Genomic DNA, 15995 nt, shown 5'->3' with positions numbered 1-15995 from the left:
TTCCATGCTGCGCGCCATCTTTGCTATTGTTCTTTTGCGCATTTGGGTCAGTTTCAGGATTATGACCTGTTCAGACTCAAATCGGAAATTGGCCACATCTAAAAAAAATAATGTGCAGCCAAACCAATAAATAAATAAATAAATAAATAAACAGAACTGAGCAATAAATCAGAATTGAACACAAAGGCTTGTAGTGTGAACTTGGCCTGTGTCAGACAAGAAAGACAAACAAAATGTGCAGAGCGGTGGTTCCCCAGGTCTAGAATTGAAAACCACTGCACTAGTGCTTCGCACTGCCTCTGGAGGTTATCTGGAACTCACAAAACCACAGTTACATGCACAACTAGCATTCTTTTTTTGTTGCTTACTGCACTTTTTTTAACAAACAAATCAAGTACTTTCAGTGACTTCATGTCAAGAGCAACATTTCGACCTCAGGGTGTTCAAATACAGTATGAAACAGACAGACATCATAAACGAGAAAGCACTAACCTATTAGCGCTTCAAAACAGTTTGCCATGGCGTGTCGGAGGTCTGATTCTCTGCACAGGTCAGGGCCGTGAGCATATAACATGAACCGATCCAACTCCAATTTCTGGGGATCCAAAACAATGATAAAGATTAAATAAACACAAATATGAAATCATGCGCTAAAAACACTCACTGTGTGCCTTCTGATGTGGGATGGATGTGTTGTCCATTTCAAAATACCATACTTTTCCAAACTCAAATTCCCAGACTTCTCTAGATTTTTCAGACCATATTTAAAGGGTTAGTTCACCCAAAAATGAAAATTCTGTCATTCATTACTCACCCTCATGCCGTTTCACACCCGTAAGACCTTCGTTAATCTTCGGAACACAAATTAAGATATTTTAGTTGAAATACGATGTCTCCGTGAGGCCTTCATAGGGAGCAATGACATTTCCTCTCACAAGATCCATAAAGGTACTAAAACATATTCAAATTGGTTCATGTGAATCGATTAGTCTGAATCAGCTGATTCGACACGCTGATTCATAACGCTCCGAAGCTTCCTGAAGCAGTGTTTTGAAATCGGCCATCACTAAATAAGTCGTTATTTTGTTATTTTTGGCCCACCAAAAATATTCTCGTCACTTTATAATATTAATATTGAACCACTGTATTCACATAAACTGATTTAAATATGTTTTAGTACCTTTATGGATCTTGAGAGAGGAAGGGTCATTGCTCCCTACGAAGGCCTCAAGGAGCCATCGGATTTCAACTAAAATATCTTAATTTGTGTTACGAAGATTAACGAAGGTCTTCTGGGTGTGGAACGGCATGAGGGTAAGTAATAAAATGACAGAATTTTCATTTTTGGGTGAACTAACCCTTTAACTTCTGATAGATGGTTTTAAAATCCAACTGTTAAGATATATGTTACATTATGACCATGTATGCATTTATTTTGCCAAATAATTGCCGGAATATTGTAGCTAGGTATTGTAGCTCATACAGATCAATTAACACCAAATACTATTTCAATGTGCAGCATTTTACTGAAATTGCAATGTAAAACTACAGGATTACAAACAGTGTCATTGTTTCCATTTATTTAGGAAATGTTATTTTTAGTAGGATATGCTATTCAGTATAATAATGTTTGATATACTATAAATTTACCGATGAAATTATTTATTATCAGACATTCACTCCATCAAAGACCTCACCTATAAAATATTCACTCATACAGCATTACTTTACATTTTTTTAAAGCATTATATTCATTGTTTAGTACAGATATCTGTTAATAGTTATTTAAATCGAATTTACTGTCAAAACCCAGAAAAATATAAATTTTTTCATACATTTTATATTTTTGGGAATTAAATGTTATATAAATCAGGTCACTCTTCCACTGGAACTAGACTCACGTACAGCCGTTACTGGAAGCCAGTGATTATAGTTTATAAAGTTATAAATATGGATATTTTCCTTACAAAAAACACATCGCTTTGCTTCAGAAGGCCTTTATTAACCCCCTGGAGCTGTATGGATTCCTTTTATGATGGATGGATGCTCTTTTTTGGGCTTGTGTTGTCAAAAGTACCAACTTTGGTACCAAGTCGGTACTGAAATTTAAAAATGTGATGATACCAGCATTTCCATCTAGCATTTTGAGTGCTGTTGAGCGGATTCTTAAACACCTCTGATTGGCCATTGTGTTCACACGCTCAACAGACAAGTCTGTGATTGGTTCCAATGATCAACGCTTCAAAAACATGTTGTAAATAGAAATCTTTGATGCTCTTCACAGAGCGCTTACAGAGATGCACGTCTTTCTGTGCTCACGGTCAAAGGAGTATACTCTGAAAGGATCACATGCTCAATTGTGCATGAGATGGAGAGGAACATGGAAAATGAAGTAAATCAGGACCTTTATTACCCTTTCTTTCCAAAAGCACAGCTTTGAACATCTAGTAAACAGTCACCTTAGCAAGCATAGCCAGATGCTGATTCTGAACAATTGCTGTGCGATATGTGGCGAGTCCTCCCTCCTCCAGACTTGGGAACAGGTAGTAGAGATGCACACTGTAAAAGAAAGACAAACGATTGGCAGACAAATTAAAGCTTGAGAGAACAATAGACTGCAATTGCAATCTGTGCAACAGCCCTGAAATCATAAGATAAACTTCAAAAGCAAAACTCAGTGAGACATGCTTTCTGTAGCAACAGATTTATAACAATGGTGAAAGGTCAGAGATCTCACCTGGTCAGGAACTCAACAACTGCATCACCAAGAAACTCCAAGCGCTCATTATGATTGATTCTGTTAAAGAGACAGGGATCGCATCTTTACAGAATCCACCTATTTGCTTGGTTGAGTTGTTATAACAGTAATAAAAATTAGATTTTATCATAAATTAACACTAAATGTACAGTTACAAACAAATTACTTTCATTAAAAACAAAAACAAAACAACAAACCTGGAGGGTGATGGGTCATCCTGGCCCAACCGAGACATAATGTTGATTAAGGTGTTAATTCCTAGTAGAAAAGGTACAGAACTGTTAGCAGAGTAGGACTTCTTCACAAACGCTCTCACATACATGAACAGAGATTTGCTAACCTTTTTTCCTCATGTACATATGATGCACTTTCCGGTCTCCATATTTGGGCTGGCGTATGCCGCAGTTGGATAGAGAGTTGCGAGCATGGTCAGGATTCATCCCAAAATTAAGGTGATGACTGGGGTGAGTCATTGCCAACTAAGCATGAAAGAACATCAAAAGAAAAACAAAGTGAGAAACATGATGTGAATCACAGTACTGACTGTTGAACACCGTATGCTATAATGACCTTTTATGACCATTAATTAAGCAAGGCTACATGCTAACACATAGTTGTTGCTAAATTGCGCTAAGCACCCAACAATGTATGGAGAACTGAAAACTGTTCTGCAGGATCAAAGACTTAGGGTAAGTATTTGATAGACTACTATAAAAGACTCTACCAATATAGCAAAAACAACCAATATAGTACTATTTGTATTTTTACAAGTTAATCTTTTCTAAGCATTTTTTACATTTATTCCAAAATAACTATAAAATGCAGTAACAAATTTAATATGTATATTTTATTTGTTAAATGATGTTTGGCTTATCTTTTTAACAGTCAACTTATTTTTGGATTTTTAACTTTTTATTTTCAGTTTTTAGTACATCATTGTCAGGTAAACGTACCCTAAATGGATGACTTGTTTACTTTTGAATTAGTCTTCCCCTCAATACCATTTTGTAGGAGGATATAATGCCCAAGAACTATGAAGACATTTTCCAGGATATGCCAAAACCATACAATATTCCAGGATATTCTTTACTCTTTCTCTCACCTGCAGTAGGCATCGTTCCTTGAACATGTAACCGATCAGCTTGTCCAAATGCATCAGGCACTGGTGGTAGCGGATGTGGTGGGTGAGAACTGGCAGCATCATGGCATGCTGCAAAAAAACAAAACCCTCTGAACACTCTTAAAGCAACAGCATGTGTGAGAAAAGTGTTTTGCAGAACTGAAGGTAACATATGTATAGATTCCTCATGCGGCATCACGTGCTTTATAGAATATAAATTAGGGATGCACTGATACCATTTTTTAAGGACCAAGTACGAGTACCGATACTTTTTTTCTAGTATTATTAATTTTTTTCTAGTATTATTAATTTCTCTCTCTCTCTCTCTCTCTCTCTTTTTTTGGTGATGTTGCAGTTTTCCAAGCACAACACAGTGAGACTAATGAATGTAGGACAATGAAAAAAGTAATTTTTTTTATGTGCTTGTCACAAACTTAAAGAACAAAAATTTCACAGTGTCCAATAACCTTCAAAGGGCATAATTACCAATATATATATAATATATAATTACAAACAAATTACAAACAATACAGCAAATACTAATATAGAGATAAAAATTAAATAAACTTGTTTTTCAGACACAGTAGGTTTATTTACCATGTATACATTTATTTAACATATTTTGTTGTTTTATTAACATTAATGACAAATATAGGCTACGGTCCCTTTAAGACCAAATCCATGGATACTGACACATATCCCGTTTTCACCCAAATGTTTACGTCCACATAAGCCATAACCGACTGCATGTACGTGAGATACTCCACACGATGGGCATTTTGACAACTATGACCATTCAGGTGCGAGAAGAACCGATTGCGCGTTGTTTGAGAGAACGGAGATCGCACGCAAGAAAGAGAGAGCACGTGAGAGAGAGTCATTCAGCATGATTCCGCCTATCCCACCTTCGTGTTGTCATTATTAATTTTGAAGTATTTCCACACCTCTGAGGCTGACAGTTACGTCATGTGAGGTATCGTTCTTTGGTATCAGGGGTATTTTTATGAGTACGAGTACAAGTACATGAGCTTGGTATAGGGCCGGGCCGATACCGATCCTAATATAAATACATTTGTTGTGCTTCATGAAATTACAAACCTGGGGCTTCATGTATAATGCTTTCCATAGATTTTATCCTAAAAGTGTGCTTGCGCACAAAAGCTAGTATGCCAGAACCTGCAAAAAATTCCCTTTATAAAACCTAGTCAGCGGAAGATTGTGCATAAATGCATCTCCACCCTGTCTCCTCCCCAAAATAACCATATATGGAGCTTGCAACGCCTAGTTTTACTATGCATAACACATAACGCATATCATTTCCATGCATGATATTCCCATCCACGTGATACCATATTTAACTGTACAACACAATTTGTTAATTGCACATTTACAGTCGTGATTAAGAACACATGAAATATCTGCAGTAAAACAGAATAAAAAAATATTAATGGACACAAATATTTGGTAATACAGAAATTGCACATCCAGATCATTATTTGTGCTTTGACATAAATATTTAGTGCACCGATTTAAATATTACTCACTTTACAGTTTGTCACAGATTTTCACAACAACCTACACTCCATATGATGTGAAATAATAATTTAAAGCATTTTAAGCCCGGAACACACCAAGCCGACGGCGTCAAACTAGTGGCGACGAAAGCAGACTGCGGGGTTGGCTCACGTCGGTAGCGTCTGGGTCCAAAGTTGCCCTGACACACCAAACAGACGCTCGACACCCGACGGCCAAGTAGCACGTCTGTTCTGCACCTGTGTAAGAAGAAATGCCTTGCCGTACCAGCAGGTGGCAGTAGATGAATAGCCAATCAGAATGATCAGATGGCCCGACTGACCGACAAGCTCAGATGCCGATTCAACATGTCGAATCGGCTGAAAAAAAGCCGACAAGGACCAACTTAAGTCGACGGTGCGGAACACACTGAGAAAACTAAGTCGGCCGATGAACAAAAACTGCCAACCGTTGACTGTGTGTTCCGGGCTTTAGCATAAAGCTGCAAAATGTGAAAAAAAGAGATCTTAATACACTTTTTATTAAAATCGGTGCTAATCAGTGGTCGCCACACATCTTAAACTCAAATGAACATTCAAATGTGCACTTTAATCTTGAGAAAAAGCCAAAGTTTGTGTGTGTGTGGGGGAATCTGTGTGTACCTGGCAGACATCAGAGCGGATCCCAGTCTTCCAGAAACCCTGACTGCTGAGCTCCACTGTGACCTCTCTTCTCATCGTATTCTTCTGCCTGATCTTCTGCAGCGCTTCCTGTAAATCATAGTTTTTGGACTGTGTACTTTAAACTGCTCATGTACTTAAATGCACAGCCTTGATGTATTCTTTTTTTCTTTTCTTTTTTTTTATTTCTATAAAAAAAAATAAAAAAAAGAGAACATCATGCTACCCTTCCATCATGGCCATATTTTATTATTTTAATGTGTTTTAATTAGCTATTTCTAAATACACAAACAACACATGCAGACACTTGCCTCCCTTTGCGTTAACTTCTGTTTGTCAATTTGTTTAACCTTCGGGCTGTTGGCCAGCAGATGCCGCAATTTCACGTAACTCTTCCACAACTTTTGATACCTGCAATGAAAGCAGTAAGCAGCAGTATTTAATCCATTTCATCATTATATTATTATTACAAGCATTATTCATGACACTCCTGGGCAAAAAAAGGCCAAGCCCATATACAGAATTCAAACTAACAAATATGTGCGTGTACAAAACGTTCCAAAAATAGTTGGGGTTAGTGTAATTGTCAAATCACAAAGGCTACCATTTTATAAAATAAATAAAAGTGTTTCAGAGCGAAGTGCAACACTGTTCATTTAAACACAATCAGCTCATGATTTCCAGTGTCTCGGAGCAACTCGGTTCACGGTAAATGCAGCCACACACAAACGAAATGTTCAACAGGTGCATTTGAAATAATCGTTCATGGTTCATTGAAAAAGCACGAAAAAGCATTGCTTAACCCCTTTACAATAAATGTCTATAAAACATATTTGGATATTACAAAATTATCTTTAAATACAGTATCCTGAAAAAGGATCTTTTTTCTACAAAATCATTTAATTTTACATGAATTTGACTTGTGGAGCTTGCGATGGGCTAAAGAGAAATATACACTCAGAAGATGAGCTTACTTACAGGCTTGATATACTACCAGTTATGAGGGACAATACGGGTAAGAAAGTTTATACTGGTTTAAAGGGGAAACACACACACACACACACATACATATATATATATATAAACTATTAATTACCTATTTTTCAGTGGCATTTGGTATGGGAATTAACCGTTTGATTCATATAGGCTATCTCAAATGGATACACAGTCTTCTAGAGGTTTGTTAGACTAGTCAGCTGCAAAATTTGTGTTTAAACTTTAATGAAATTAGTTGTTGTGATGCACATTCCTAATTATAAGAAACACTTCAGAAAATCCTTAACCATCAGAAGTTAATAGAGTTGTCAAAAGTACCACCTTCGATACCTATTGGTACTGAATTTTTAAAAATGTGACACTTTGAGCGGATTTGTAAACACCTCTGATTGGCTACAATGACTGGTCCACGATAGACACCCACTTTCAAACACTCCCGTGTGTATCTGTGCAAGTGCTTGGTGAAGAGCTTCATTGACGACTTTACAAACGATTTTACAGCGTTGATCATTAAAGCCACATACATATCCGATGAGCCGTGAACACAATGGCCAATCAGAGGTGATTATGAATCTGCTCAACAGCGCTCAAAGAGTCACATTTTTAAATTTTCAGTACTGACTAGGTACCGAAGTCGGTACTTTTGACAACTCTAGAAGTTAAGCTAAGAAGCAAGAAGAGCAGTGGCGAGAGCTCTGTCACACTTACTGTGGGTCTCCGGCATAGCTAAGCTGAGCGGGTCGGATACCAAAATGCACAATGATGGGGAAAGTGATGACACTGGAGTTGAACTGCTCGCGGTCTAACTGGTCAATCCTCACAGAGCTGGGTTTCTGTGTGAGTACAGGCATGCACATAAAAACACATTTAAAGTTGCAGTCGATGACATGTTGCAAATTGCGCCAAAAGAGCACTTTAGTAAACACCTTTTTCCTTGAAGCACCGTGAATGACGTAATCGAGTCTTCATACACTCTTTCTCTCTCTCATATTATATCTATCCGTTTGACTAATAATATATATATATATATATATATATATATATATATATATATATAAGTAATTTTATAATATATATATATATAATATATAATATAAGTTATTTAGACATTTTTGATATATTTTGTACTAGTGGGTGCAGGACACTATGGTTCATTTATGTAAGTGAGGGTAGCAAAATAAAGTTAACTGTCACATATTATACCCAAAAATTCTTCATACAGTGGACTACCAGTAAAACTGATAAAAATTTGGGGCCAGACATTTTGACCTGACCATGTTTTGCTTAAGTGTTATCTGACATAATTAAGACAATTTTTTTTCTGACACAGTTTAACTCTGAGATCTTATCATAACTGATCTTTTTTTTTTTTTTTTTACTATAGTAAATAAACTGTATTAATGAATGAAATGTTCATTGTGTCTGAATACATTTTAGTTTGACTGGATAATATAATATAATATAATATAATATAATATAATATAATATAATATAATATAATATAATATAATATAATATAATATAATATAATATAATATAATATAATATAATAATTATCTCAACAAATAATTCTAAATTTTACCATAAGTTTTAATTTGATTATCATTTGCAATGTGTGGGGTAAGGGGCTGTAGTTCATTCTCTTACTGAAATAGTTATTTTTGTATTTTTTACTTCAAAAGTTTGTAATGTTTTGATTCAACACGTAGCTGGTTGACTTAGGGTCTATCTCAATCAGCTCCCTCCCTCCCTCCCTACCAAGTCATGAATCAGTATATTGTGTGCACAAATTCAGGTCAAGACAGTATGGACCCTGGCTCACTACACATTGGGACACTGATGACTATCTCCGGCGACATGACAATGTCCTCATTGTACAACATCAGTACTGGTCTTTATAAACAATAGCAGAACTGATATCTTTCTGATTTTTTTAGTGTTAAGTACAATATGATAAATAGTTTGCTTGTTACATATACATGCAATATTTCATCCATACATAAATGATAAATGTTTGCTAGATTATATTCATTACATGTCTAGCGATGTATGTTTATTCTGAAATATAAATAATGGTTTGCATTAAAAAAAAAACAACAACAAAAAACTTTTCCGTTAAGGGAACATAGTGAGCATCGATGCCCCATGATTTTCACGGTGCATTGTGGGACTTTTTAGGCAGTGAACATTTCAGTGCACTAGTAAGATTTTGCAATTGAGACAGCCCTTAAAATGGCTGCCTCCCTTATCAGTGCCCTGACTACTGAACTAGGGAGCTGATTGAGATGCACCCAAAGACTTTAAAATCCCTACAGCAAAAAGTGAATTAAAATATATATTATAGTATATATATATATATATATATATATATATATATATATATATATATATATATATATATATATATATATATATATATATATATATATATATATATATATATACTTCTCAGACCAACTAAACTAAAAAAGGGGGTGGACATTAATGCATTCTTTTGTCTCTCCTGATCTGAAATCATGACATGTTTGTGTAAATGTGTTGTACCATGCCAGGGTTGGTGACAATCATGCCCTTGCACTCTTCAGCATATTTCTGCCACTCCAGCTCCTCCCACTGTAGCATATTTGCAATCTCCTCTTCGGGAACCAGAGGCGTGCTGCTGCGCAGCAGATACAGCAGCACCTGGTGCATTGACAACACCTCCTTTCCTCCATCTGACACACACGAGCAGAAAAAAAAAAAAAACACTGTAAAATGGATTGTAATTTTATAAAAATGATTTAAAAATATCTTGTCTGGACATGAACATTAAGCTGCATTGTCAACCAAATTTCTTCATGCGAGTTTGAATAAAACAATGGGTTTCACTTCACAGTTCTTCTCACCCTGATATAATTGGATCTTGATTTACTTTCCTCAGTAGAACTCGAAAGGAGATAATACAATGGTGTATATAATAGTAATACCTAATTAATCTAACTCATATAAACTACTGTAATAATATCACCATCCATGAACCAAATAGGTCCTTGACATCCTGTAATCTTGGAGAGGTGATTGAGCCTGTTATTGGTCCTAGTCTATGGAATAACTTACCAAGTTTGGTTAGAACCAGGCATAATGTTTGTATTGTGTTCTTTTGTATTGAAAGAAAGAAAGAAAGAAAGAAAGAAAGAAAGAAAGAAAGAAAGAAAGAAAGAAAGAAAGAAAGAAAGAAAGAAAGAAAGAAAGAAAGAAAGAAAGAAAGAAAGAAAGAAAGAAAGAAAGAAAGAAAGAAAGAAAGAAAGAAAGAAAGAAAGAAAGAAAGAAAGAAAGAAAGAAAGAAAGAAAGAAAGAATAGAGAATTTAAAAGGCCAGTCATTTTTGACCAGGAACAAAAAAGGTGTTACAGGTATTCAACACCACATATGGGTTAAGTCATGTTCATACGGAGAAGTAGTTAAAAATATTTTAAAAACCAAACAAAAAAAATATATCAGTCAATCTGCATATGAGGAAATGTTCTCTTTCAGCTGTAGTGTATTTGCCCTCTATCACAAGATATATGACTGACACAAACACAAAGCAACATCACTGAAATGGAGAGAGGGGCATTTAAAACTCACCCGGGAGGAACCGAACAAACCGTGGCATGAAATGAAACCTCTGACAACCTGAGGGGCCATTTTCTTCAGGACCTGTATGACAGCAGATATTACTATATCACTATATATTATATTATTGGGGTGCAAAACTCAGTTCCTGGAGGGCCACAGCCCTATAGAGTTCAGTTCCATCCCTGCTCCAACACACATACCTGTAGTTTTCAAATAAAGCACTTGGTATACTTAATTTATAATTTTTTTTTTACACGTATACTAGTGTATTCTCAGAGCCAAACACGCAGGCTTGGAAAGTATACTTCATTTGACTAGTATGCATACACAGGAGTTTGACGCATGCAGTTTTGAGCAATCTCTTGCCATGAGTTACAACCCATGAAAACACCTTTATATTCTTTCATGCTAGAGTTGTACAAATGAGGGTACTTTCTAACCTCTTTGCACAATCTCTCATCTATGTAGGCCTCCATTACTGTAGCTTGCATACGTTCAGGTCTGTTCTGTTTATGCAGTTTTTTTTCAACAACCTTGTGAATCTATACCGCAAGGGCATGGTTGCCACCTTGTGGATGAATGAAATAGTACAAACAAATTAAATGCGCATGTGCGACCTCTGAGTACAAGTACGCGCGGTTACAAAAATCCAGCGGTGCACGTACTATACTTTGAGCTTAAAAAGACTTGATTAGCTAGATCAGGTGTGTTTAATTAGGGTTGATGCTAAACTCTGCAGGGCTGTGGCCCTCCAGGAACTGAGTTTTGCACCCCTGGCATATAGTGTGTTTGTGTATAGCAGTGTGTGCATGTGCACATTACCAGTGAGGTTCCAATCATACAACTCCAAGATGTCTTTAAAGAGGTACGAGGAAAACAGCTCCAGGCCTTTAATGCAGTAGTTCTGGTCAAACAAGAGATACAATAGCAGAGCATTTGGGTCACTTCACCTGTGCTAGAAACAACCAAGATGTCTAAAGTAGCATTCAAAATAATTTTAATATTTAAATTAAATTGCAATAAAATTAATTTTCATTAACAATCGTTAACAGTTAAAAGTGTCAAAATATGTTTCTCTCAGTATGTCAATGTTAATTATATATATTAATAGTGCAAATTATAACAATTATAAACATCTGAAGATGTGGACAGTGTAAAATTTGGGGTGCCACAGACCTCAGGTGACATCTCTTCTATAAAGTGGATGGTGTAATCGATGTTGAAGCGAATAACCCGACACAAAGGGATCTAAAACGAGGAGGAAAACACAATACACCTGATGATCAATTAACAGTATCTGTGGAATGGTTTTGTTTACAATTGAACAGTGTTTTTCCTCAATCAAAATCCACTATAATGCACTCAACATGGGAAATCTATTAGGTGAGACATTCATAAAAGTGTATGACTTTTATTCATTAATTTTCTGCAATTACATATACTCCAACTTTCTGCTCAAAACACCAAATGAAGTGCACTTGTTTTCTGAAGCTACATGACACTGTCATCAAGAGGCTGAAATTTACAGGACATCCGTATAGCCATAGCAATTTACTGTAATCTGAAATTTAATTCATGGATAAGCTATTCAGATATACCACACAAAAATGTGTCATACCAGGTTTGACGTCAGTGATGCTGAATGCCATCATATCTTGAAATTGACTTGCTTACTTTATTTAAAAAGTTCAATCAGTAATTTTCACATGCAGAAGTCGTATGCTTACATTAGTAAGTGGTGTGTGTGAAAAGCAGGAAAAGCCCTCAAACAGGTACTCATGATCATCATACTCAATAACTGTGGGTCTATCTGTCTGAAAGAGAGAGAGAGCAACAGTTCCAGTGAATGATAGAAATGATTAAAACAGAAAAAGAAAAAAAATTAGATGAATTTGTTGAAATCTACCAGGAAGTTGGTAGGTGGGGAAACGGTTATTCTGTAGTGGAACAGCTTGCCGGCATTGTTACTCATCGGCCGACACTCTTTCACCGGCTGTAAGAGAGAGAGAGAATCACCAAACTAATTAGCTTGATATCCCAGACTGATGACTATAATACCAAGAACTGAGCAATTATGATAACTTTAATCACCAATATATCTAGAATTTACATTAAATTATTGCATGTCATATTCTTCATATACCTGTGGTGACATAAAACAAAATGAGAACTGTTCCTGAATGACTTCTACATCAGTGAAAATCAACAAAGTCAACAATGTCTTACATCAGACATTAATGAAAAAAAGATTCTGAAAAAAATTGACAACATAAGCGAAATCTGACTCCTGCTGCTGCTGCACTGTGCTGTGACTCTGCAGCTCAGTTTATAATTGTAGCATCCATTCATCCAACTGAACGAAATGGATTTTATTAAAAAGCAAAACGACAATGGGTGCTGTGCCCAAGTGATATAATCAATATATGGCCTGTATCACTGTCACTGACTACCACAGCAAGCCTAGTTGTCAGGACGGTAAACTTTCAGGAACAGTTTCATGATGATGATTTTTAACTCCAACCGTTGCAGTCTGTCAGCCATATAATGCATGTCAGTGGGAACTTCGCAACAGAAAAAACATGCACAGACAAATCCAAATTAAACCCTGCGGCTTGTGACGACACATTGATGTCCTAAGATACAACACGATCGGTTTGGCGAGAGATACGTTTTTACCTCTAAAACACCACCTATGTCTGATGATCAGAACGTGTTTTTTGACCTCACTAACCGGATGTGCAGGGCAGTTGGACATAGTGGTGTTTTAGAAGTAGAAAATTATATAAATACTGTTCGGTTTCTCGCACAAACCGATCGTTTCGTGTCTTAGGACATCAATGTATCATCATGAGCCGCAGGGTTTAATTTGGATTTGTCTGTGCATGTTTTTTTTTACTCTTATAGACAAAGTTCCCACTGACATGCATTATATGGCTGACAGACCGCAACGGTTGGAGTTAAAAATCATAATTTGCGTTCTACTGAAGAAACAAAGTCAACTACATCTTGGATGCCCTGGGGGTAAGCAGATAAACATCAAATTTTCATTTTTGGGTGAACTATCCCTTTAAAGCAATATTTGATACACCTCAGCATTGATTTCAAAATGTTCCAAGAATGCTCTCAAGTGGTCATAATTAAATGTCTACTGACACCATGGCAACAAATGCTGCCCTTGTCCTGCCTGTTAGAGCCAGATTCTGATAAGTGCACAGCAAGCAGGAGAAAGAAATTACAGACTTTTGCAAAACACAAAATCAATCAATTATATTGGTTTACACTTTATTTTGATAGTCCACTTTTTAGACATTCTACTAACTATAAGTAACTTTGCAACTATATTTCAATAGTCCACTTCAAATAAAAGTTCACACAAAGTACCACACGTGAGAATATTTACTACCAAATGCTCACAAGCTGATGAGCAAATGCTCACCAGTTGTCTTATTAATTCTAAACTTCAGAAACTTTCAAATTTCATATGTTTGCTTATGAAATCTAAACACAGCTTTAAAACATATGAGGTGACTGAATGAAGGCCTGTATACCTGTTCGCCAGGGTAAATACTGTGTCGAATTCCAGTTCGTCTGGCTTTGGCACTGCACTTGCATAATGGTCCATCATTCATCTGAGATTTAAGCATATGATCAAGAAAATAAGAATAAATGTAACTTCATTTTAAACAATAAAAATACACTTACATTAAACAATACTTTAGCAAATGTCATGAATTTAGAATTGGTGGTTAATTCTCCAGATATTAAAACCGTTATTGAGCAAACATCACTGGCTGTGGCATAGATGTGTACTATTGCTTGATGAGAACCTTGAAAGAAAATATAATATTAATAGAATTTGTAGGTATTCCAAATTTTAAATATTTCCGGAATTGTTTTTGGCCTATTGTGTCCAGAATTGTCTGGTTTCAGTTATTTTAACTTTGATGCATAATTAGTTTAAAGATTTTTTACATGAAAAACATCCTAATTTAGAAGTAATATGCCATTTTCTATCCTGTTTTTGACCCTCTCTTTGAAACACTTTTGATAGGCATGCTGCATTAAAGGTGCTAAAGAGGTTGTTCTTACGCATGCACTCATTTCAAAAACTCTGTAACAGTCTTTGGTTTCTCAGTCGACGAAAAGATCCTCTTTATCACCTTTAAAGACTATGACTGGGTAATAGTTTTGCATATTAAAATTATTTTCAACATTCCTGCCATTACACGTGCAATTGTTTTGAAAACTTCCGATGTCAAAAAAGGCAACCAGAGTCTGATCCTGAATCGTAAAAAAAAACCTACACCCCAAATACAAAGAATACTCCAGTCTGCGACAGTGTGGTAACTAATCATTTTTATTTATATTGGTTCCTTAAGTATTTGTGAGGTAGTTATTATATTATATTAGTGTTTAAAAAAAAGACAATATAGAAAGGTGTTTATCTTGTTACATAGTTGAAACATTTGCCAACTGTGAAACATTTAAGCATATTACATATGCTTTATAAGTCTTGATTGTGGCAAATAAAGTTTCAGTACCTGCAGTTACTACAGTTATGGTTGACAGCATAACTTAGTGTTATGATGGAGTAAACGAATTATGAATGAATGACCATCATTTGTCGCACTGTCGTTCTTCTATTTATCGTTCACAACCCTCTATGCACACCTTGGCAACAGAATCACCACTGGCTAGTAATTTTTTTTTAGTTTACTTGCCAAACTATATCCACCAAATCAACTTATCTTCATAAAATTGCACAGATTTTTACATTAAGAGCAAAACAACATTTTAGCATCTGTCAGTCAAGCATTTTATACATTTTAACTTAAGTAATTAGAACTAAAATGTGGTGTATTGTGGTGAATGCATTGTCATTTTAACTTAGGGCTGGTGGTGCTTGAAACGGTCATTCGGATTTTCTGTAAAAAAACACTAACAATAATACAGATAAGATAATACTACTACTAACAATTTAAACCATGCAAAGGTCTGATGAGCTGCTGGGTTAATGAATATTCGTAATGTTGTCTGAGTTCGCTAGAAGTGATTTGCTAAAATCAAAACAAGGACGTAATAGGAGAAGGTTTATGCATTAGTTCCCACAACCAACAAAAAAAATGGCAGTGGCTAGCTTGGCCTAGCTTGTTCTTGTTCTGAGCCAAGCAGAAAAATGAAGCAAACAAATGAACAGGGTCTAACTGACGAGATCTGGATTTCCATTAGTTCATCCATGCTTTCATAATATTAGAATCAAAAGGCAGACAAAGCAGGTAGACGTGTTTTTCCACAACTTAACGCTGAAAAACATCTTGTAATCCTCAGAGGCA

The 15995-nt window shown here is 35.8% G+C and overlaps 1 protein-coding gene across 3 annotated transcripts in view; it reads right to left on the bottom strand.

The window, feature by feature from the left end:
* The window catches only part of drosha (drosha ribonuclease III), a 50859-nt gene that overhangs the window by 29179 nt on the left and 5685 nt on the right, over window positions 1-15995 (bottom strand). For all 3 annotated transcript variants that reach the window (XM_067369791.1, XM_067369792.1, XM_067369793.1), the window contains 16 exons: window positions 14211-14291; window positions 12569-12655; window positions 12390-12476; window positions 11839-11910; window positions 11485-11566; window positions 10672-10743; window positions 9611-9780; window positions 7775-7899; window positions 6378-6481; window positions 6053-6156; window positions 3861-3968; window positions 3099-3237; window positions 2956-3016; window positions 2738-2797; window positions 2460-2559; window positions 493-595 (listed from right to left, as the gene is read on the bottom strand). In XM_067369791.1, the coding sequence (XP_067225892.1) occupies window positions 493-595; window positions 2460-2559; window positions 2738-2797; window positions 2956-3016; window positions 3099-3237; window positions 3861-3968; window positions 6053-6156; window positions 6378-6481; window positions 7775-7899; window positions 9611-9780; window positions 10672-10743; window positions 11485-11566; window positions 11839-11910; window positions 12390-12476; window positions 12569-12655; window positions 14211-14291 (1555 nt within the window). The remainder of the gene's footprint in view (window positions 1-492; window positions 596-2459; window positions 2560-2737; window positions 2798-2955; window positions 3017-3098; window positions 3238-3860; window positions 3969-6052; window positions 6157-6377; window positions 6482-7774; window positions 7900-9610; window positions 9781-10671; window positions 10744-11484; window positions 11567-11838; window positions 11911-12389; window positions 12477-12568; window positions 12656-14210; window positions 14292-15995) is intronic.

This window comes from Chanodichthys erythropterus, chromosome 19, assembly GCF_024489055.1.
Source record: "Chanodichthys erythropterus isolate Z2021 chromosome 19, ASM2448905v1, whole genome shotgun sequence".
In the NCBI taxonomy this organism is placed as follows: domain Eukaryota; kingdom Metazoa; phylum Chordata; class Actinopteri; order Cypriniformes; family Xenocyprididae; genus Chanodichthys; species Chanodichthys erythropterus.
The sequence above is the reverse complement of the archived record's forward strand: the minus strand, read 5'-3'. Positions and strand labels throughout refer to the sequence as shown.